The sequence below is a fragment of the Dipteris shenzhenensis genome, chromosome 31 (assembly GCF_047967505.1).
Source record: "Dipteris shenzhenensis isolate YYH24624 ecotype China chromosome 31, Dip_SZ_1.0, whole genome shotgun sequence".
NCBI classification, from domain to species: Eukaryota; Viridiplantae; Streptophyta; class Polypodiopsida; order Gleicheniales; family Dipteridaceae; genus Dipteris; species Dipteris shenzhenensis.
This window is the reverse complement of record NC_141626.1, coordinates 29,082,986-29,107,019: the sequence shown is the minus strand read 5'-3', so window position 1 is coordinate 29,107,019 and position 24,034 is coordinate 29,082,986. Positions and strand designations below refer to the sequence as shown.

Sequence of the window (24,034 nt, the reverse complement as noted above, 5' to 3'; positions counted from 1 at the left end):
AGCATTCACCTACTGGCTTTCCAAATTCACCTCCGATTGGTCTCCGACCCCTCACATTCACCTACTGGCTTTGGAATGCTCGCCAACCTCTGATTTTGGCCTATCACATTCTCCTCACAATCTCTATTGGTGATGTTTGAATGTATTGATGACATGTGGCATCTTCCAACTCTCCACGTGTCCACCCTTCTTTTATTTGTTGTCCCTGCTTAATACGTACTATATATAGATATAGATAGATGATTTTTTTTTAGCATTGCCTTGGAGGCAACGCTCTCCTCACAATTTTTTTCAAAAGTATCCCTCCAATAGTTTCTTGCCATGCCCTTGTCATGTCACTCTTAGCCATTACTTTTCCATTTCATGCCATTCTCTCTCTCTCTCTCTCTCTCTCTCCCCCCCCCCCCTGTGTGTGTGTGTGTGCATGCATGTGCTTGCATTAGACATTATGTTGCATAAATAGCTACCCTACAAGGTTAGCCTGCATTCACTCCATTGTGACCATGCCATTTTGTGATTCTATACCCATTGAGTCAAGAGATCATCCTCTAGCCTTCTCTTTCCCTGATGTATGGTTATGTAGACCAAATGAAGAAACCTTTGTCCACTCATCTATAGAAATATACCAAATTTGATTTCATGCAATCTACACCACACCTCTATTTAAGATACAAAAGGGCAAACTCTAGTTCCAACAAAAAGAGATAAGGTATATTTTGCTTTGCCTTAATAGCACTATGATGCTCTCTCTCTCTCTCTCTCTCTCTCTCTCTTTGTGTCTCTGTCTCTGTCTCTCTCTCTCTCATTTAATGGCACCAAATCCATAATATGAAAACCTATGGCAATAATTTCATTGAACCGTTTGTTTGTAGTACTGTGTGTGTGTGTGTGCATGCACGCATGCTAACATCACCAGATCCATAGCATGGGAATCAAAGGCACCCAATTCTCAAAACCTTTCATCTATGCTTCTCTCGGTCTCTCTGTCTCTGTCTCTGTCTTTGTCTCTCTCTCTCTGTCTCTTTGTATCTCTCTCTGTCTCTCTCTCATGCACGTTGTCGCGCACACACACACACACCAAAAGAGAAAACCAAGTTCATAATATGATAATCCATGGCAAAAATTTTACCAAACCTTTTGTTTACACTACTCTCTCTCTCTCACACACACACACACACACACACACACACACACACACACACACACATACACACACACATCCTTGTTGAGAGTTCATGCTCAACATCATGTGATCATGTGTGCATAGCACCATCACGTGATCATATGTGCATAGCACTAACCCAATAGAGTGCTATGAAAGAAAGGGTTAGATCCCCTAGCACTAACCCTAAAAGGGTTTGTATATATTCTATTTTTTCAACTAAATCTAGTGTATAGTTAGTCATTTGTGGTGTGCTCTCTAGCTGTGCCCTCTCTCCTCATATCCACTCTTCTCCTCTCCCCTCTTCATATTTTGTCATGGTATCAGAGCATGGTTCCGCCTTTTGTTGAGGCGCCATCCTCCTTGTGAGAGTGAGATAGTGATTGAGAGATTGAGATCGCGTTTTCTCTTCCATGAGAGAAATTTCCGTCAATTTGAAAAGTTTCCGTCCATATTTCCGCTCATTGCTTGAGTGCTTATGATAGTTTCTTGCAAGGGGGAGAGAGACTTATGTTCATGAGATTTCCATGGATCTCATCCATTTTCATTCATTGTGATTTGAGAGATTTCTATTGAGAGACCAATTGAGAGAGATTCACTCTGTGAGATTGTGTGAAAGAGAGAGAGAGTTCAAGTCGAGAAATAGAGAGATAGGTGCTTCTGAGAGAAAGTGACCCTCTATTCTTCTTCTGAAAGATAGAGAGAGAGAAAACTTGAGAGTCCTTCAACTATTCTTCAATACAAGCTCCTACGAGTGGCTAAAGCCTCTACGACCTTTTCAGATGTACAACGACTACCTTCAGTGACGGGGCAACCAAGGCAACGAGCATGTACAACCTCTCTAGTAGGCAGTGTTGTAGATAGCCACCTCCACACTCGACTGGAAAACTACATCATAGCCAAAAGACCAAGCCAGAGCCATCAACACCGTCATCTATGAGTAGGCAGCCTGCAAATTAGCTTCTCGGCTACCATAGCTCCACTACAACAACAAAGGCCTCCAGTAGACAGAGCGCCATGGCTCATATCAACGAGATGCTCCTACAAATAGGCTGCCAATAGCCAACTGAATGACTGCAAAGCTCCTGCGACTACAAAGCTCTGACTCCAACAACCGACTCCACTAGCAGTGCTCCCTTGCTCGCTCTTGCTTGAGAAATCTAAGTCAAGCCACGTCCATAGTCAAGCCACCATCAATGACTTGCCTCCACGCTTGAGCAGATAGATAGCCCCGATGCCCTCTACGATGAGCCCAACGAGCCACCGTCAAGGCTTCAGTGAGCTAAGGGACTGAGGTGCGGCTCCCCACATCAAACTCCAATGCCCGTCTCCTATAAAATAATCTGCAATAGGCGGCCTCCATCAGACGGTTCTAAGGCTCCTCCATCTGGACTGTAGCACTAGTGAGTGCACGAAAGCTTCTCCACAGCTCCTACGCCTCCTGCACCTCGGAGGACGACATAATCTACATGATTTCTATGGAATCTCCACAGATTTCGTTATCCCCAACACCCGACACGTGGCCTTCTCCTTATCTTCAAGGAGTTCACCCAACCACACCTTAGGGCTTGGTTAAGGACCAGCCATGTGGGGCTCCAATCTACCATGTCATCAGTGACTGGTCAGGTGCCATGCCATCAAATCTACCATGTCATCAACCAGATCCTTAGTGCCATGTCAGCTTGCCAGCTCAGTAGCAGTGACACATCACCCTTGCCACATCATATGCCACATCATCTAGCCATGTCATCTACCACATCACCTGTGCCACATCATCTACCATCTCATCTAGCCACATCATCTACCACGTCACCTGTGCCATGCCATCTACCATGTCAGCTGCCACGTCACCTTTTATTGACATCATCATCTACCACATCATTAGTACCACGTGGCACACTGGACCTCTGCAAGCACACACAGTGCTCCACAGTCACTGCATGTGACCACTCCTGCCATCTCAGCACAAGGCTCTATAGGCACACCTCTTGCTAGGCACAATGCCACATCGTCACTGCATGTGACCCACAGTGACACATCATCATTGAGCACCACTTGTGTTCTTTCATCGATCGACGGTTGGTATAGATCTAGATCAAAGCAGACTAGATTGCCATAGAGGGGATGCTTTGAATTTTCCCAAGTTACCAAAATCCAAGCCATGCCCAAAATTCCCAACTAGTACCTACTCGGAGTCAGTCCATGTACAAGTTTATATGGTTTCACATCATTACATTACCTGAAACCTTACGTTCATCAGTTTAGTGAGTAGACTTTAGAGAGTACAGAGGCATTGTAGATTGTTTCAGTGGGCAGATAGCACTTGATTTCACACACACATGCCACCATTGTAAAGCCTATTTGGATATCTCACAGCAGTGTACTTCGAAGACGCAATAGACAAGCCAAAATGGCAAACTGCTATGAATGAAGAAATGGATGCTTTGTGTAAGAATAATACTTGGGAGTTATGCGACCTTCCACTAGGAAAGAAGGCCATAGCAAACAAATGGGTATACAAAGTGAAGTACAATCTAGATGGTAGTATTCAAAGATATAAAGCCAGACTAGTTGTAAAAGGATTTGCACAACAATATGGTCAGGACTATGATGAGACTTATGCTCCAGTAGCAAAGATGGATTCCATACGGTTCTTGATATCACTAGCAACACTCAGCAATAGATGGAATGTGTATCAGCTCGATGTCAAGAATGCATTTCTCAATGGTTACCAAAATGAAGAAGTCTACATGCAACAACCAGTAGGTTATGTTGAACCAAGAAAGGAGAATAAGGTTTGCCATCTCAAGAAAAGTCTCTACAGCTTAAAGCAAGCCCTCTGAAGTTGGTACAATAGAATTGACAAGTATTTTGCTAATCTGGGATACATGAAATCCAATACAGATCATACTCTCTACTACAAAGTTCAAGGGGAAAACATTACTATTACACTTTTGTACGTAAATGATCTGATTGTGATAGGAAGCAAGGATAGCTTCATCATAAAACTAAAACAAGACTTATCTGTAGAGTTCGACATGAAAGATCTTGGACTTATGCATTATTGTCTTGGAATTGAGTTCTAGAGAGATTCAGATAGCATATTCATGAGTCAGCTCAAGTATGTTGACAATCTCCTGAAGAAGTTTCATATGGCAGATTGCAAGATTGCAGCCACTCCCATGGAACAGAGTTTGAAACTTACTAAAGATTCAGAAAAGCCTACAATCAATGATAGTTACTATAGGCAGCTCATCGGATCTCTTATATATCTGACAATCACACGGCCAGATATTTGTTTTGCAGTAAGCTCACTAGCACAGTTTATGGAAAATCCAAAATAGTCTCATTGGAATGCAACCAAAAGAGTCTTGAGATACATCAGAGGTACAAGATAGTTTGGAATAGAATACAGAGGAAGTCATCCACGGTTGCATGGATACTGTGATAGTGACTATGCCGAAGATCATGGGACCAGGAGATCGACATAGGAATATGCATTTTTCCTTGGTCAAGGTGCTATATCATGGTTATCAAACAAATAGCCAAGTGTTTCTTTGTCTTTGATTGAAGCAGAATATAGAGCACTCACTACATGTGCATGTGAAGCTATATGGCTCAGAAGACTATTGTCAAAAACAGATTACTTTGATGAGTCAAAACCAACAACAATATACTGTGATAATCAATCGGCTCAAGCGAGACTCAAGCATTGGCCAAGAATCTAGTATATCACTCCAGGACAAAGCACATTGATGTCAGAGAGCACTTCATCAGAGAAAGAGTGTTACTTGGTGACATCATACTGCAGCATTGTGATAGCAAAGAGAATGCTGCAAACATCTTTACCAAACCACTCGGTAAAGAGCTATTCGAGAAACACTGACTAGCTCTTTGTTTGACGCAAAGGAAGGACATTCCCATTAAAGGGGTGTAATGGAGTGTAATGCTCAGGCCTTCTTCGATTCCCCAGAATCATCATCATCTTCACGATGTTGATCTTGAGGAAAGGTGTTGAGAGTTCACGCTCAACATCATGTGATCATGTGTGCATAGCACTATCATGTGATCATATGTGCATAGCACTAATCCAATAGAGTGCTATAAAGGAAAGGGTTAGATCCCCTAACCCTAACCCTAAAAGGGTTTGTATATATTCTATTTTTTCAACTAAATCTAGTGTACAGTAAGTCATTTGTGGTGTGCTCTCTAGGTGTGCCCTCTCTCCTCATCTCCACTCTTCTCCTCTCCCCTCTTCATATTTTGTCAATCCTCCCATTGGAGGAGATATTAAATAGTACCTCAATCTTTATGGGGGCTATTCTAAATATTAGTGCATTATTATGTGGCAATGTTGGATAAGTAGTACCACATTTTCGAGTTTATGTGGATGTGAATATTTTGACACATGATTAAGGTAAGTTTATGTGGATGTGAATATTTTGACACCTGATTAAGGTGGGCAATTATAATTAGTAATGTTTTAGATATATGGACCAAAGAGAATGGGAGATGGCTTGCATTTATATGCCAAAGGTATTTTCACACTTGACGGGAATATATCTATTGGAACCATGGCAACCGGAATTCTATGAGATGCATGATACGCAATGATCTCACCAGGTCCGATCTCGCCTGCCTACAGCTCCTTAAGGCTCTTCTTCGCCAGCTCTTTGCTTTGCGCCTTCACCGTCATGCTCCCCTTCTGGCAGCTTGACCTCATGCGCCGTGTTAGCTATTTCCCCTACCTAATGTACACACTAAACTACGTAATTTACCTCTTACGTTGTCTACCATTACGTCTTCTACGTAACTTCCCTCCTTACTTCTCTGTGCTAACGGGCAGAGTCTACTTCTCTTCTCCTCACACTCATGACAACAGTTTGATCGCTGCTGCTCCTTTATTTCCACCTCGCCACTCTAGTTGTGGGCCTTATTAAAAACTTGATTTGGAAGCGCCCAGCTCTCAGGTAGTGTACACTCTGAGTGTTCTCTTTCCGCCTTTGTTCAGTTCCCTTATTTTTGTCCATTGCTTCACTTCAAGTAAGCTGTGCTTACTGCTCTCTAAGCTAGCTCTACTATCGACAATAGCTTTTGCTACAAGGTTTCTTTTGCTACGAGTTGCTTGGCTTCCTTTCTCTTTGGCGTTGAGGCGCATGTTCTCCTCTATCTCGACTTCCTTTTCACACGCAAGAATTCTGCTTGGCCATCTTGCTGCTCCCTTCACAGCACTTCACGCTCTCGGTTGGTCATCTTGCTGCTCCCTTGCCTCAATAAGCTCTGGCTATGAGGTTTATCGCTACTTTTGAGGTTGTTATACTGTCATTTTATGTGGGTACCCGTGAGTTTCGACTGCTCGCTTCTACCTTCAACTCTGTGTCTTGGCACTTTGTTGCCTACTTACGTTTGCATGGCCTACAGTTTCACTGAGGTGCTCGTCTCCTTACTACAGACTGCCAATTGTTTTGTTGAAGGGATCTTCTCCAGTACTTTAGTTCCTTTTATACGTTCCTTTTTCTCGCTTCCACCGTCCTTGCTTGGTTGCTACGCTCTTGGTTGCCTTCGCACCTCCCTGAGAACTTGTTTGCTTGCATCTCTTTCTTGTCTTTTAAGTTCTGGCGCTCCTTGCTGTATCTCTTCCTTCTAAAGATTTCCGGCCCTTCCCTCTTGGTGGTACCTATCTCTTCTCTTGTTTGGCTCCTGATGCCTTCTTGTAGTTGTACCTACTGCATGGATGCTCTTCACGTTTTACTGGCTTATTGGAGCATGTAGGCCTTATTGTCGGATCTACGCTTCTCCATTTGGCGTTAACCTCAGAGATATTCCTCCTTCTTGAACTTGAAACTCGGAGATAACCGTCCTGCCTGGACTCGGGTCCAGACTTTCTTGGCTCCGCCAGCTTACTCTACCTTACGTTGTTCCAATGTCGCACTCGCTTGCTTCTATGATCTTTCACCTTTTAGAAGAAACTACTTGCTTCCTTCATCCACTTGGAATCTATGCCCTTTGCTTGTGTGCTTTCTAACTTTGCTCACCTGCACGATATTTGTATATATATATATATATATATATATTCCCTTTGATTTTTAGGAGAATTCGTTGCCAATTTCTCCCTTACCTTAGTTTAAAAGTTATTAAAGGGTATTTTATTTATTTTAATGTGTCGTAGATCATTTAATTTATACTTGGATATATATATATATATACACATTTGCTTTGATTTAGGCACACAATCTTTTAACTTGTCTATTCTTAAACCCTTTAAGAAGTCTAATTTATACAATTTTCCTTTATTTATTGTCCAATTTTATTTACCATTTTATTTATATTTCCCTAATTATGTTCTAATCTCTAACTCTTACACATTCTTCACTCTCGATGAACCAGTGTAGCTTTGGTGGCTCGATGTATTTTGTACTTAGATGTACTTGGAAAACTTTTTAGACGTGTATGTCGATTATGTTACATATCATAGCTCCTGAATTTTGTATTCCTTGCCACTTTTGCACCTCTAATACTTGTTGATGGCCCTTTCTTACACACGCACACACACACACACACACAAAACTTTACTTCTGGTTTCATAATATTCCACTTTATTTTATTCAATTTCCTTTAAACTCTGCACACCTTCATGGTATCAACGTTTTTAATTTTTTAGGTGAAATTGGCCTTCTTCTCTTATTTATTTCTTCTCAATCTCAAAGATGTGCTTTCCTTCTTTAGTTAACTCATAATGTCCTTCTTTAATTTGTATCAACATTTCCTTTACATGTAGCATTTTTTACTTAGTGGTTTCTTTATTTAAATTTATTCACTTTATGAGATTAATCTTTTTAAATTATTATTTTCAATTACTTTAGTTTAATTGCTTGAATTAGTCTATCACTTAAAGGAGTTGATCACCCCCCATCAATTGCTTATGGTATTTTTTATGAATCTGATCGGTTGTCTATGTTCCTAGGTAAAGCAATAACACGCCAGGGGATATAGGCATTACCTGTCTACCCATTTGAAACGATGATGTTCTTACACCTCGTTTTTCTTGGATGGTGGCAGGTAAGTAAACCTTGACCTCGGAGCCTGGACTACCGGATGAATCCTACACTTTTATAAACCTACCTTGTTTGGCTGTAATACCTTCGAAATAAAATTATATCTCATTTCTTTTAAATGTTTAAATCTCCATATTTGAATTATTTTTAAATTTGAATTGTTTAGTTTAAGGCGGGTGCACACACACACACAGGCACACGCACACGCGTGCGCGTGCGTACACACACACACACAACCTTGAGTATCATGGGTGTGCATATAATTTTACACCTTAATAGCTTTTTTTCCACATTACTTGAAAAAGGCTTGGACCACTACTTGGAGCTTAGATGATTTTTTATATGTTACACTATGTGTTGGAAGCACCATGCCTCACCTTCACCCTCCAATAATTTTTGACATGGCTTAGGCATGAGGGCTAGGTTATTTTCCCCCCTTGCATGGACCATATGAGGATAATGGTTTCTTTTTAAGTGGATTTGAGTTCAAGACCACTATACCCATCATGATGATAAGGGATGGTGATAATTCCTTTATTCTCAATAGTATTGTATTCCAACTATGGATGATGATAAGGGATGAGTCTAACTATGGATCTTTATTCTTTTGGATTCATCCATGCTTTAGGCCTTCGAAAGACCACTTTAGACTTTTGTCCCTAAACTAAACACCTTGGTGTATCCTTTTAGATGGACATAGATACTCAAGCTTCAACCCTGTATTAGTGTAATTATCCCTTGGTATTAAGGAAAATATTAATGGCCTTATGGTGCAGATAACCTGTAACCATAACCCATGTTATGAAAAGTGGGGACGACTAATACTTGTACATTTTGCTAAGTTGATAGTATGAAAATAGAACATTGTACCCACCTTTTTATTAAACACAGATATTGGTGGGAAGTGTAGGTAAAGAAAAAAGATGCCTTAGGATCTTTTAAGATCTTTGAGGTATCCAAAGCAGTTGAGCTTTGTCAGCTCTACATAGGATCTTGTATACTGGATCTTAATCTATGGAAGAATGGGCATGTCCATGCTTACGTAATCATTCATCTCCATCAGAACTTTGACAAGCATCAATAGTAGTCATAACTTTGACACCAATATCATAAGCATAAGTCTCCTGATAACCTTCTTTGTAGATTGCAACTTGCGCTCCCTTGCATAAGATCCTCCACAAAAGACACCAATCGCAACATAGTAGCATCCCGCAATGGAAGATCGCAATCCATAAGGACTCCAAGAGGGCGTGACTCCGCAGTCTTCAATGTTTGCAAACCAAGGCAATTACCCCACAATGGTTAGGTCCACAATACTAACTACAAGTGCTCAACACAACATGGCTCTTTTGTCGCTCAGATTATTCTGCAACAGCTTCTTGCATAGTCATATGAACACGCATGCCCTAGATTTGCCAATCGGCTGTAGTGGCTTGGCCTTCATGCTTTGAATTTTCTTAGAACAGCCTCTTCATCTTCACTTTCTAGCCTCAATGGCCTCATCTAATCCGCACTCTGCAACTGCACATACTACTGTGCAATCTACTCGACCGCAATCCCATAGCCATCACTAGCCTACATGTCGCATCACACAGCGGTGGGATTCTGGTTGACCATGGACAGATCTATTCAGCTGGGTCTCACGAGGTTGCTTGCACCTCCAAATCGTACATCACCAGTGTTCATTGTCTATACAGTCACGTTTCTTGAAGCTTCTTCCTCGCCTTTTGATTGAATCACCAGCATCGTTGGTTGTAATCATCAGTTGAGCACAAAACGCGTAGACTCTGGCTCCCATCATGGTACAACAGTAGTCTATTTCTTACCACCCAAGTTGCATCACCCTTCATCACATCTCCAAATTGACGGGAATGCTCTCATGGATCTCAACCAAAGGCAATAGGCACATCTCATATTTTTTAATTGTGTGAATTGTTGCATGATTTCGCACTGATTGCTACTGATCAAGAAGCCACCGCATCGAATTGCTTCATGCATACCGTTCATATTCTGTTGTTGTCACCCAGTGCTTGATGATAGAATTCAATTTGCAAAGCAGAGCAATAAGAGCTCGTAGCATAGAACCACATCGCATCTACAACAAAGACCTCCACATCTGCAACACGAGTCCTGGTCCCCATTACCGTCGACTCCTCGACATCGATCGGGGAACTTCTTGGAATCCAAAGCTTGATCGCATGTCACTTCCACAAAGCGCCATCACAATAGTAGTTAGAGAAAGGTCAACAGGTCCATCATCGTGATCGCCAATGTGTTGGGGCCGCAGCCCCAACAAAGATTGTGCTCCCAAGACTCTCAAAACACAAGATCGAGAAGATACACGAAAACAAGAATGAAGAAGAATGATAACTGATTCTATTAACTACTGCGTGCATGAATACATATATAGAGAATAATGCCCCTTTGTTGCCCACACCATGCACCGCTTGGTATCCCCACACACATGGGTCTCTTGGTATTCCCCATGTAACACTAAACCCGTGTGTTTATGCCTTAACACTTATCATGATATTGCATTGGCATATTGAGTGGAAAACTATGAGGAATGTGTGCCAAGTAACTGGCTCTTGGGTGCTTGTTGACATTTGTGAAGTGATGTTATGGAGGCTAGTTGTTAAATTTGCTCTAATAGTGGATGATGTTGCCTTGTCTTGTCGGGTTGGCCTTGTCATACTAGAGGCGGGTTCTTGTCCAAACGCCACTTGGATGCATCGGACTAGATTTCCTTATGAGGCCATGGAGTACTAAGGATAGGTTCTTGTGTGCCTATCCTTGGCACCCATTTTTCCTTGATCAATTTTGAAGGGCCAGTAGGAGGTTCTTGTTTAGCTTCTAGCCATTATCCCTTCCTTGATGATAGTGTACTTAGGGTAGGTTCTTGTGTGACTACCCTTGGTATCTTCCTGGATTGATTGTGGCTTCGACATGTCGGGTACTTGATTTAGTTTGCCGATAGAAGGTTCTTGTGTGACTTCTATCAACACCTTCGGTTTCAATACCCATTTGATGACTACCCTTGGTATCTTCCTAGATTGATTGGCTTCGACATGTTGGTTACTTGATTTAGTTTGCCGATAGAGGGTCTTGTGTGACTTCTATCAACACCTTCGGTTTTGGTACCCATTTGGAGAGTTGAGGCTTGGAAGAAGTCTCCACCTTTTTTGCTATCCTTGTCGTTGATGGTGTTTCGGATGAGGTCTTGGTACCCAAACTTGTGCATTGCCATGGTAGTAGCCTTGCGTTTCAAGGATTCTCTTGGGTATCCATCTCTGAGTTGTCTTGTCATGTAGTGAGGATCATTGGCAAGGCTTGGTCATTTCAGCAGGGATTGGAATGTGGTTCCAAAGATGAGGTGGTGGTGGTAACCATATTGATCGTTGCCATTGGTATAACCTTATGACTGTAGAATTTCTTTTTGGATCCATTGTTGTATTGGCTTCTTTGGTCTTGAGATCCTTTGTCGGCTCCTACGAAGCTTAGTGCAAGTTCGCGATTAGGGCTTCGTAGATGAGGTTAGCGTGGAACCCACACATTGGTGTTACGTTGATAGTAACCTTGTGATTGCTTTTGTACCCATAGTTTCCTTGTTGATGTGGTGTTTGGAGAAGAGGTTTTTAGAGGCATAGTTGTCATGCAAGCAGGCAAAGGTTTGTCTTCCCTGGTGGCATTTTGGTTAGGCTGAGTTGGTTCCTCATCTTGTAGCAAGTCCACCATGAAAGTTCTTCCATTGTTGGTAAGGGTAGCTGTTCTTTGATGCCAATCAATTAACTTGATAGCATTAAGCTCTTCCAAGAATAACATTCTCCTTGATCGTTCCTGAAGGCATGACAAAAAGCGACTTGACATCACATGATTGTTAACTTCGAGAAATTTTATGGTGATGTATCCTAAAGATTCCACTTCATTGCCATTTATTGAACGAACTGTAGCACGAGTTAAGGTGAGGTCTACTTGTGGAAGGCTTCCCAAACCTGTTGCAATATAAAGCTAGTTGTTACTCGCTCCTGGTTTGATAAGTGCTTCCACGCTGATTAAGGATACCTGCAGGATAACCATCAGTAGAAAGTTATCATGCCATTTGAATTTGTATGCAATGAGCACACCATCCTTCAACAAGTGATTATCCCATGATCCATCCATGCATGAGCTCCTAAATCCTATTAGCATGCTCTTCAAAAGCATTTGAAGTACGTGTTCATTCCCTTCTCGTATAGGAGGGCCAAGAAAGGAAGGGGGCACAAAATGGTGGCAAGGATGTGAAATTGTATTACAAGAGCATGGGTGGAATGGACGTGAAATTGTATTAAATTTAAGACAGAAGAGCATGGGGTCCGGGGAAAAAGGCCGTTGCCAATGCCATTTCCATTTCCATTACCATCGCCCTCTTTCCCTCTTTTTCGTGTGTGCTTATCAATCCTGTGCGCTGTGAATCATAGCTGCATTTCCTTCGCTGCCATTGAGCCGGTACATGCCTAGCCTCATGCCTTTCCTATCATTTGCATATCCTCCGATTTTGTAATTGCTTTTCATCATCCAGAGTTTGCTAATTCACTGTATAGGTTCCCTCCCAAGCTTGAAGACCATCAGAACTGACGATGGAGGTTGAAGGTTAGCTCATCTTCCATCAGCATTTTCATTTTTAAGCGTTTAATGTTCAAGTACACTCTGTTAAAAGACGTTTCTATGTAAAACGTTGTCTATTGTTTTGCCGTGTGAAAGACGTTTCTGTGTAAAACGTTGTCTACTGTCTTGCCGTGTCCGAGAAGTGCATTTTTCCTTTAAGGTTTGCTGTCGAAGAGCGTTTGTATTTTATGTTAGCTTTTGTGCTTTTTCAGTCCATACGAAGTTTGCTTTTCGTCTCCTTTAAAGCCAAGGATTCCTTTGGAAGACTTGGGAACAACCTTGACAAAAGCAAGCTTGAGTTTAGCATACTCAGTGTGTCCTCCGGTGCTCACAAGATCGGCTAACGCACAAAGAATGGGAAAAAATATGCTAGCCTTTATGAAGCTGCCTGATAACAAAAGGAAGAGGAACGAGGAGGGAAAGAGAGACGTAGATCTAGATTTTCAAGCACGAAAGTGGAATGAGGAGGGCAAGGAAAACGCAAAATTTCAAGCACAGAATAGGAATGCGGAGGGCAAGGAAAACACAGATTTGTAGTAGAAGGAAAAAGGCAGGACACACTGTCGTTGTTCAAGCAAAGCAATAGGAAATTGAACTTTAAACTGGACAAGCTGATTTCTCAACTCAGTAAGCTCCACAAAGAGCAAGAAGAGATGAAGAAGGAGCACCATATCTATCTCTCCAAAGGAACTTCCAGCCACCTGGTGTTGGTAGAGCTGCTTTCCTTGCAACAGGCACCCTGCCTTCAGGAGGCCGCGGAAAAGTTCTTTTCTAAATACGAACCCAACTTGAGGAACATGACCATAGCAGTTGGGAAGGCACTATCATTTTACGATGTGTTCTGGTATTACTTCAACACCAACATCTATAAAGGTTCCACAAACTTTTCTATGTTCGCTTACAAAGAGCAGGTCCACCAAGGAGAATAACCTGCAGAGGATATGTTTCATTCAGTCTTTGCATTCTACTAGAAAGGAGAATCAGACTTTTCAAGCACAGAATAGGAATGCGGGAGGGGAATGAATATGAAGAGGGATAAAGACAGAGAGGGAGCATGTACCAAGAAAGAGAGTAATACGTATACCAAAATCCCATCATCCTACACACAAAGAGAGATCTTGTAGTTCACCTCCTAGCCTTGCTCGACCTTCTCTTGCCAAGTGTGCTTAGAATTCTCTATTGAATTCCCCACCCTAGGCCAACATATGCATGCTTCCTAAGCCGGACTCCCCTGATCCTTGTGCACGAGTCTGCACGATCATCTCTCTGTGTGTTTCCCCAATGTCACTACCAGTGACGTCACATCCCCCCCCCCCCTTAAGAAATGTTTTCGTCCTCAAAAACCATATTGGGAAGATTAAATGTGAAATTGGGAAACCTTTTCCTAATAGTGCTTACCCTCTCCCATGTAGAACTCTCCTCAACTCAATCTTTTCACTTAATTAGACACTCCTTATATATATTATGTCTTGTTCTCTTTTCTTGAGTGCCTAGAATCCTTTCAGGTTCATGTGGAAGAAATTGAGTATCTATTAGTTCTACTATCTCATCTGATGAAATGAGATTATTAGAATCACCCAGTTTCTTTTTAAGCCTGCTTACATGAAATACTGGATGTACTCTACTATTTTCTGGTAATTGGAGTTTGTAAGCCATGTTTCCTATTCTTTTTAGTATTGTGAAAGGCCCACAATACCTAACTTGGGACAAGGTCCATTTTTCATGGTCTCCGATTGTTCAGGCACCCTTAAGTAGACTTGCTCCCCTTCTTCAAATGTAAAAGGTCTTCTACGCAGGTCAGTATAGGCTCTGGCTCTATCTTAAGCCGTTTTAATACTACTTTTTGCAAGTCTTGACATTTCATTCATATCTTCTAGGAAAATTTTTGCTGCCTGAACCTTCTCCTTTTGCAGTCCCACTACATAGGGAGCTCTAGGTTGAAACCCGTACATCAACATAAATGGACTATATCCCATGGAAGAATGTTTGGCACTGTTATATGCAAACTCTACTATAGGTAAATACTCTTCCCAATTTGTTTGCTGTTTGCTAATGTATGCACGTAGCATGTCTTCTAGGATTTGATTAACCCTTTTAGTTTGTCCATCTGTTTGTCGATGCTCCGCCGTACTCATGCTAAGCTTTGTATCCAACCTGTTGAAAACAGCGCTCCAAAAATGGCTATTGAATTTTCTATCCCGAACTAATACAATATTTTCCAGGACATATAATCGGTATAGATTTTCTACAAATAACCTAGCCAATTCAGGAGTCTTTACATCAGTGGTAGTTGGAATAAACCTAGCCATTTTGGTTAACCTATCCACGATTACCCAGACAGAGTCGTGCCCCCTCTATGTCCTGGGTAATCCTACAATGAAATCCATGGAGATACTTTCCCATTTCCCTGATTTAGGAATATCCAGTGGATGGAGAAGTCCTCCCATTTGTAATTTTTCAGCTTTATTGACCTGGCATTTACTACATGTGACTACGTAGTCCAGAACATCCTTGTGCATTCCATACCAATAAAACTGCCTCTTCACAAGACAGTAAGTCTTTTAAACTCCTGGGTGTCCCGCACTCGAACTATGATGACACACATAGAGTATCTGGCGCCTCATTTCTTGAGCCTTTGGGACACATACCCTACCTTTGTAGAGTAAATAGCCATCATCTATGGGAAAGTTTTTCCACGTAAGTCCATCTGGAGCATCCGTCGACACTTGATCCTCATTGGAGACCTCCTCATTTGGATCCCCTTGCGAAACGGCCTCCCATATCTTGGAATATGCAAGATCAACCTGGCATTTCCGTTTCATTGATTCAAGTAGATCACTAATGAACTGAGTAAAACTCAATTCATTTATCATAGGCATCCGACTCAGGGAATCTGTTATGATATTGAATTTCCCTTTGCGATACCTTAGCTCATAATCAAACTCTTGTAAGATTTCAGCCCATCTAGCCTTTCGACCCTTCAGGTCTGTTTGATTAGTAAGCCATTTAACTCTTTCTTATCAAACACTATCATAACCTTGGCACCACACAAATAGTGCCTCCATTTCTTTAAAGCATGAACAATAGCATACAGCTCCCTTTCATACATTGAGTAATTTTGCTGTGCATGGTCCAACTTCTTACTCTCAAAGGCTATTGGCCGGCCATCTTGTATCAAAACCGCACCTATCGCAAAATCACTAGCGTCTATTTCAACCACAAATGGTTTATTGGGATCCACAATCTGCAACATTGGAGCAGTAGCTATAGCTAACTTTAGTTTCTCAAAAATTTTCTTCAAGTTGTCCCCCCATTCTATGTTTTTCCCTTGCGCTTTAAGTTGATTAGTCATGGGGACAACTATCTTGGCATATTCACAAATGAATCGGCGATAGAATCCAGATAGTCCAACGAAGATCTGCAACTCTTTCAAGTTTTTTGGCTCAGGCCATTGAATAATTGCCTTCACCTTATCAGGATCCATCTTGATTCCGTCTCTAGAAATGATATGGCCCAAATATTTGACCTCTTCAGCAAAGTATTCACACTTGGCATAAAGCGCATGTTCTCTGAGCAATTGGAATGCTTTTTTAAGGTGTTCCAAATGTTCCTCTCTAGTCTTGCTATAGGTTAGGATATCATCAATAAAAACTACCACAAATTTGCCGAGATAAGGCCGTAATACACTACACTATTCATGAATTTCATGAATGTTGCTGGGGCATTGGTAAGACCAAAAGGCACAACCAAAAATTCATAGTGCTCATATCTCGTCCTAAAGGTTGTCTTGGAAACATCGTGAGCCTTAATTCGAACTTGATGATAACCCGATCTAAGGTCAGGTTTTGTAAAGAATTTAGCTCCATGAAGTTGATAAAAAAGATCCTCCATCAGTGGCATGGGAAACTTATTCTTTACCGTGATTTTATTCAATGCTGTATAATTGACACATAGTCGCAACGAGCATCTTCTTTTTTACGAGAAGGATAGGTGCAGCCCATGGTGAATTGCTTGGTTTAATAAAACCCTTGTCTAGATATTCCTTGATTTGCTTTTCTACCTCAATATGCTGAAACTCACTGAACCTATATGGAGGTTTACAAACGGGCCTAGAATCAGCCACTAAATCTATAGCATGATCAATTTCACCTCTCTCTCGTGGCAAACCACCAAGCAAATCCATAGGAAATACATCTTTAAATTATGAAAGCAATTCACTTAAAGCATTATTACTTTAAACGTCATTCACACCACAATTAAAAAACTTCTTTTCCATTTCAAAAACAGAGTGAGTATTTACAATAGTTTCACACCAAACCATATATACATCACAAGTTTTTGAAGCCAACAACTTTTTAACTCAAGAGAACAAATCAAAGGTGAGTTTTGTACATTGTGTTCACCCTGAATAGTGTAATTTTGTCCCTCTTTTTCAAATTCCAGTGAGTTTTGCTGATAAATCCGTTTGAGGGATGGTCCTAAACTCCACAACCACTCTCTACCTAATACTACATCAGCCCTATCCATATTCATAATCTGGAAATCTAAAGTGTCCTTATACCCTTGTATCTCAATTTTCAGATTAGATACCATAGTGTCCCATATTTGCTTATCCTCGCCATGCATCATGGACACAACATACTGATGAGCACTAGGTACTTCGGAAAGTTTAAGTTTATTGACAAGAGCATAGTTTACAAAATATGTGTGGCCAAATCATACACCATGATTCGTACCCGTCGTCTTTTTACAAACCTATGCATTTTCACTAAATCATGTGGACCAAAGGACGATGCCCACATAGATGATGGTAGGCAACACTAATGTGTGCTATCCATATGCAGTACCTCTACCCATTTATATTTTTCATTGCCTGTGAGTGGCAGGGTCTGCACCACATGTATGTGTTTGTCCCTTTTTCCCTTATCCAATTTATTTTTATCCTCTTCCCCTTTCTTTCCTCTTCTTGGACAATTCCATCGAGAATGGTTTGGCGACAGAGGTGAAACATAGATTGTCTTTTTTGGCTTTTTCAAAATCTTCTTGGCTAATTCTAGGTCCCTTCAGAGGTTTCTTAGCAGCTGACGGTTTACGATCCTTTTGAAATGGAAACTTTCTCTTAAATTTTCCTGAGGGCCTAAAACCACTAGGATTTTTATCTTTGGGTTCCGTATTGGTGGGGTTTGCAGCAACACCCAAGCGTGTGTGATCTTCATAGATCCGTGCAAACTTAATCGCCTCTTCTAAAGTCTTGGGTGCACTACATTTGACTTCTCTTTTGAAATGTTCGTCTAACTTATGAAAGTAATCAATCCCTTGTAATTTGAGGATAATTTCACGGTACTCCGCAATATATGCTAGAAGGGTAATCCCCTTTGCACAGCCTTATACCAATCCTCCCAATTCCTTTCAAGCTCATTCTCGGGAAGGAATTCTTTCAGAAAGACAGATTCAAAGTGATCCCAATCCTCAGGAATGTTTTTCATTTCTTTCAGGCTCATCCACCACTTATATGCCTTGGATCCTAATGTTAGACTGGCCTCTAACACTTGGTATTCAGGTGGTATATTTTTTAGCCTATGTAAGTCTTGCCATTTCTGGAGGAACGTATATACCGCGTATCCTTCTCTTCTCCACTGAATTGAGGTGGTTTCATATCTTTTAGAACTGGATTTTCCCTAACCCTAATTGCTGGTTCCTTAGGTGTAACCTCAGGTGCTAACAACTCTCGCTCCCGACTTAAAGCACCGACATCTCGCGATGTAGATGACGTGTTCAAGTCAAGGGGATCAGTGGTTTGCTTCATTTTTTCCCTGCCTTTCTCAGTCATAATAATTAACTAATTTAGCCGCATTTTCATTTGATCGAGAGTTGTCATAAATGTGTGTAACTGCACATCTACACCATCTACTCGTGCAACCAATTGGTTATGCTGGATGCACGAAACCAGATCATCTCCACCCCACTCAAAGTTTTCCTCGTTAGTTTCCAGTTCATCCATCGTGTGATCATCTACCCTATTCTCCTGATTTTGATGGTTTTCAGGGTGATTGGGATCCATAATATCAATCACAACTCACTGGAAGCAAAATAAATAAATCAAACTAACTAGCTACTCACGAGTTACTAGCAAAAATTTATAAAACTCAAGCCTGGTGATATGCCGATGTCAACTTGGGGGTCTCCAACAAGTCCCGATCCCTGGATCTCTCCTGTTTATGTTGCGTTAGAACCCAGCTTATGGCATAAAGCGCGATGTCCTCGAGTTCCACAGAAGTAGGCTGGCAATTCTTCTCGAATTCAGCACAAACCTTCCTTGTAGCAAGTTGCTCGTCCCCCTTGGGATTATTTTTGCATACTTGAGTAGAGAAAAAGTCCTGTATACAAACTCTAATAAAGCATTCATAAGACTGTTTCTGTACTCTGTCTCCATGAAGCGGCTTGCAACAACCTGTTTCTGCTCTACTTCCCTATCATGGCTTGCATTTCCCAAAGGGTACAAAGACTGATGGATACTTCCAACCTCTCTCTCATCTTCAATGCTTATGTCCCACTGAATTCTTGATTCAGACTGCTCAATTTTGTCAATGTCCCACTGTATTTCCGGTTGACACTTGCCAGTGTCTCTAGCATCTTCAGTATCCCAAACTATATCCCCTTGAAAACTCTCAGTTGATGGCAACTCATTCCTGACTGTAGTAGGTTCAACGTGCAAACTTACATGAAGATCAATCACAGGGGTTTCTCGAGAGCTCTGCTTTATCTCAGAATGTTGTTCTCCAACGTTTTTTGCTAGCTGAGGTTCAACATAGCTCTCAATTTCAATATCCCAATCAATGTCCCCAGTTTCATTCTCTTCTGTGTCTTGGAGATGAAAATCCGTCCCTGGTCGTCTAGAGATCAGTGTGGATGCTCTCACAGATGGAGGTTCAGCCCTCGTCCTCAAAAGATGAGCGTGGCTGCTCTCATCAAGGTATCTCACAGATGGGCAGTATGGCTGTAGAACTCAGTCCCTACAGCAACAATTCAGGAAATAGCGCTATTTTATATGCTGGGACTCAATCTAGTGAAGCAACTGTGTGTAATCATAATCTGAATCTTCATGACAAGAGCCCAATGCTCAACTGTTACAGCTTTTGGTGACACCCACAATTCGAGCATAAGCTGAATCTTCATGACACCCTTGTTGCTTAAACCGTCAGCTGTGTGTGTTCCTTCAGGCTTTCTCAGCGGCTTTGCTTTTCTGGCCATTTCGTGAATTCCTTCAGCCCGTATCCCATTACAACGTCCTCCTCCCACAATAGGAGTGTTTTCTTTTTGGAAATCGAGTGGCTCAAAATAGCATCGCCTGTAGAGCACAACGACCTCCTTTTTGCCTCGTATACAATCCAGCGACCTCCTCAGAATCTTCAACCTGCTCTGATACCAATGATCCGTATACCAAAATCGTCCTACACAGAATGAGAGATATATTGTAGTTCACCTCCCAGCCTTGCCCGAACTTCTCTTGCCAGGAGTGCCTGGAATCCTCTAGTGAATTCCCCACCCTAGGCCATAATTGGCAACTCCATGCACCCATGGTCACGCACATGCGTGCTTCCTAAGCCGGACTCTCCCTGAACCCCGTGCACGAGTCCGCACGGTCCTCTCTCTGTGTGTTCACTACCAGCGACGTCACAGAGAGGGAAAGAGAAAGATAGGATAGAGAAATAGAAAGAGAGGGAAAGAGAGAGAGAGGATAGAGAAAGAGAGGGAAATGCATTATGCATATGGGAAATGCATTATGCATGCATGTTTATGGGAAAGGGAAGGGTTATGGAAAGAGGGAGGGGAATGCATATGCTATATGCATACATGCTCTTAAACTTAAACAAACAAAAGCTTCTAATCAAATCTTTAACATAAACTTGGACACTTAAACTTCAAAGCAAGAGGGGGACAAAGGGTGCTTACTTGGGATTCTTGTTCAAGTTTAGGGACCCAAAATCCCACAAAATCACCAAAAGCACAAGCATTTTAGAGAGGAGCAAAGGAGGGAGGAGTCAAAGGAGCAAGAGGAATTGTACAAAAAGAGGGTTTGAAAATTCCTTGTATATTTTTCCATACACAACTCATCCATTTGACCCATGCTCACCCTCACACACTAGGTAATATAATCAAAAGGTACTAATTGAGATTTGTTTGTAGGCATAAAAGCTTCCATGTTTTTTCCAAAAGAATATAGGCTTGAGCAGTGCTCATAAAGATCATCTTGTAGTGTAAAAATATATGTTGAAATTGAGAAATACCAATTTTAAAAATGATATTCCTTTTTTAATGAAGGATTAAAATGAAGGGCCAAACCTTATTTAAAAGGAACACATGAAATTAGACCTTCATTAAAAGGTATGAGTATAGATAGTCTTTAAAATAAAGGGTAAGTGTGGAACGTGCCTTTATTAAATTATATATAGTATATATTATAATCTATTTAGTATAATATATTTTATATAAAGTCATGTAACTCTTAGAAATTTGGCATTAAGCACAAATTAGCCATATGAGATAATGCATAATGCATAATCAATGTACAAAAGCCATGTGTGCATAATCATGATGCATAATGCATAGGTACATTCCATATGAACTTAATCTAATATCCAAAATCAATGCATAATCCGTGCATGATGCATAACGCATAATGAGCATTCCATATGAGCATGATCTTGACTCCAAAACCAAAAGCCATAATCATATGTATTGATACAAAAAGGTTGCCAGGCGTTTACAACAAATGGCATTTTCTACCATCCAAGATTGCATAGTAATCTCAAAATTGCATGAGGTACACATTGATTACATGCCACTATATAGACGATCTAAATCCGTTGAATATGATTACAAAACGGGGCAACTCATGTACTTTTTAGGCCCCATTATATACACACAGTAGGTGACCGTCGACGACTCAATTGTGCTGCCGTGGTCCCTCTTTGGGAGCACGCTCATGACTCATGCCATGTCAACGATACTGTACAGGAGAGATAGGATGCTTGGACAAGATTCAATGCCAAGAAAGAGAGGACCACCAACGCAAGAATGGCTCCCAGTACCACTACGAATACTACCATGTTGCATCAATGCATGCTTGGGTATAGCCATTTTTGGTGAGGTTTAGGGCATTTTTTGTATATAGGCAACTTGTTGAACTCGTAACTTATGCATTGCTCAATGGATTCTGACAAACTTGATATCCAAGTAGTAGTACACATTCCAATCTTCAAGATGAGACCAAGAAAACACAAAATTGAAATTTATAATTTGATCATTAAATTGTTACAAGTTCTATGTAGCATGTGAGGCATGTGTTCTAAACAGCACATGTTATAACAATTTATGCAAAAACATCAAAAACTTGTTCTGCACATACATGCAACCAAGTAGTCATCCTAAAGTACACTACGTGAGCTTCTCCTCAACCATAGGACACATCCAATTGAGAACGTTCGATATGGGTTAAGGGGCCTCCAATATCGTGCTAAAATTTTGCATACCCATTCGAGAGCATGCTCCATAACTTTTTCTTGGCTTGTTGAAATGGATTGAAAAAATGGAATCCACACTAGTGGGACTAGTGGAATATGGTCTTAAAACATGAAAGTTGGTGATATTTGTATCTTGAATCACCCTAGAATGGAAGAATTCAAAAATGTGCAATATTTACATGTGCAAAGATCTATTAATAACTCCATCATTTTTTACAATTTTGCATTGCTTTTTTTCCCCTCCAATTCCTTGCTATGTCGATCATAAGCATGTCAAAGGTCATTTTCATTTCACAATGTACATCGTCAAATCTGATAGCATGCTCTTTGGCCTATCAGTGTTTTGAATCCTTTTAGGCCACATTGCACTTGCTTAGGGGCAAGAATTTGCTGGCGTGTATCGTCGAAGGGGGGAAACCACGACAGCTAAAAATTTTGATATCCCGCGGACTTTTGAATTTTCACGCGTCCCGCTCTGGCGAATGTTTGGAATAAAGCACATAACCCCTGCCACACTGTAGTTGACTGTGCAAGAACCTCTCGTCTCCCGCCTTGCAAGGTATTGCATTCGTCTTTTCTTTGCTCTGTAAGATGTCTTCTTTTCTTTACTCGCCTCACCAGCTAGCTGGTCTTTGTCTGATTGTCTCCATGGCAATGGAAATATGTAGCTCGTCACCCACCCTACAAGCTGCACGGTTTGGTTTGGCGTTGTTTTCTTCACCCTGGTAAGTTATCTTCTTTGCTTTGCTCACCTCACCAGTGCAGTGGTCTCTATCCTCATTGCTTTGCTTTGATGGCCTCACCATCTCGGTGGTCTCTATCTTCTTTGCTTCAAGCTTTGATGGACTCTATCTGATCATCTCCATGGCAATGGCAAAATGCAGCAGCTCTTCATGGCTTGCAAGAGAACTAGACAAAGGCAGCAAGATAGGAAAGCTGAAAAGTCTGGTCAAGGCACAAGTAAAAGATTGCAGGAGGAGGCAAGAAATGGCATGGACAAGGAAACAAGCTCAAAGAGGCAACGAAAGACACTTTTGCAATGCATGCGGAAGGAGAAAGAACGAGAAGACAAAAGACTCCTTGTAGAGGAGCAGCACGAAGTGGTTGCAAATGGATGCACTCGAATCAATCCCTCAAAGCAAAGAACATGAGTTGTCGTCAATCGATTGGTGGGAGAATTCTCGAAAGCAACATTAGGCCATTCAGATGAATACCAAGCTCGTGTCATCAAAAGATGTACCTTGCACCCTAAAGTTTAACGAGTGACAACCCTGCCAACACCTCAGGAGATACACGCACAAGAGACCTTGCTTTCCAACGTGAGAGATGGGCTACTTCATCCACAGAGGGCTTCTTTTCTGGAGTGGGAGGTAAATATGCATCCCATGGATCTTTAATGACTTCTTTTAGGTCTCCATACAAGTAGTGATCCTTGTCTATTAGTTGTTGGCCTATGCAATTTTATTCCACATATTCCTGCTGCAGCATACAAGCCACCTTGGTTCTTTCCATGAACATCCAAAATCTTTTCATCCAAAATCTTTTCTAAGTAGTTATCTTCCATTCCTATGTTCCAGCCTTCAAAAGAGTGTGGAAATAAACAATTTCCATTGTTGTTCATGCAAGCTTTATATGGGGAGTCACCCACT

The 24,034-nt window shown here is 41.3% G+C and overlaps 1 protein-coding gene across 1 annotated transcript; it reads right to left on the bottom strand.

Moving 5' to 3' along the window:
* Positions 1-18,423: 18,423 nt before the first annotated feature.
* Positions 18,424-20,440, bottom strand: LOC147881307 (uncharacterized). The gene is made up of 2 exons (XM_087402370.1): positions 20,227-20,440; positions 18,424-19,866 (listed from the first exon to the last, which is right to left on the bottom strand). Exons 1-2 carry the CDS (start codon positions 20,438-20,440, stop codon positions 19,100-19,102), a joined length of 981 nt encoding a protein of 326 aa, XP_087258496.1. The 3' UTR covers positions 18,424-19,099.
* Between the last annotated feature and the right edge of the window lie 3,594 nt (positions 20,441-24,034).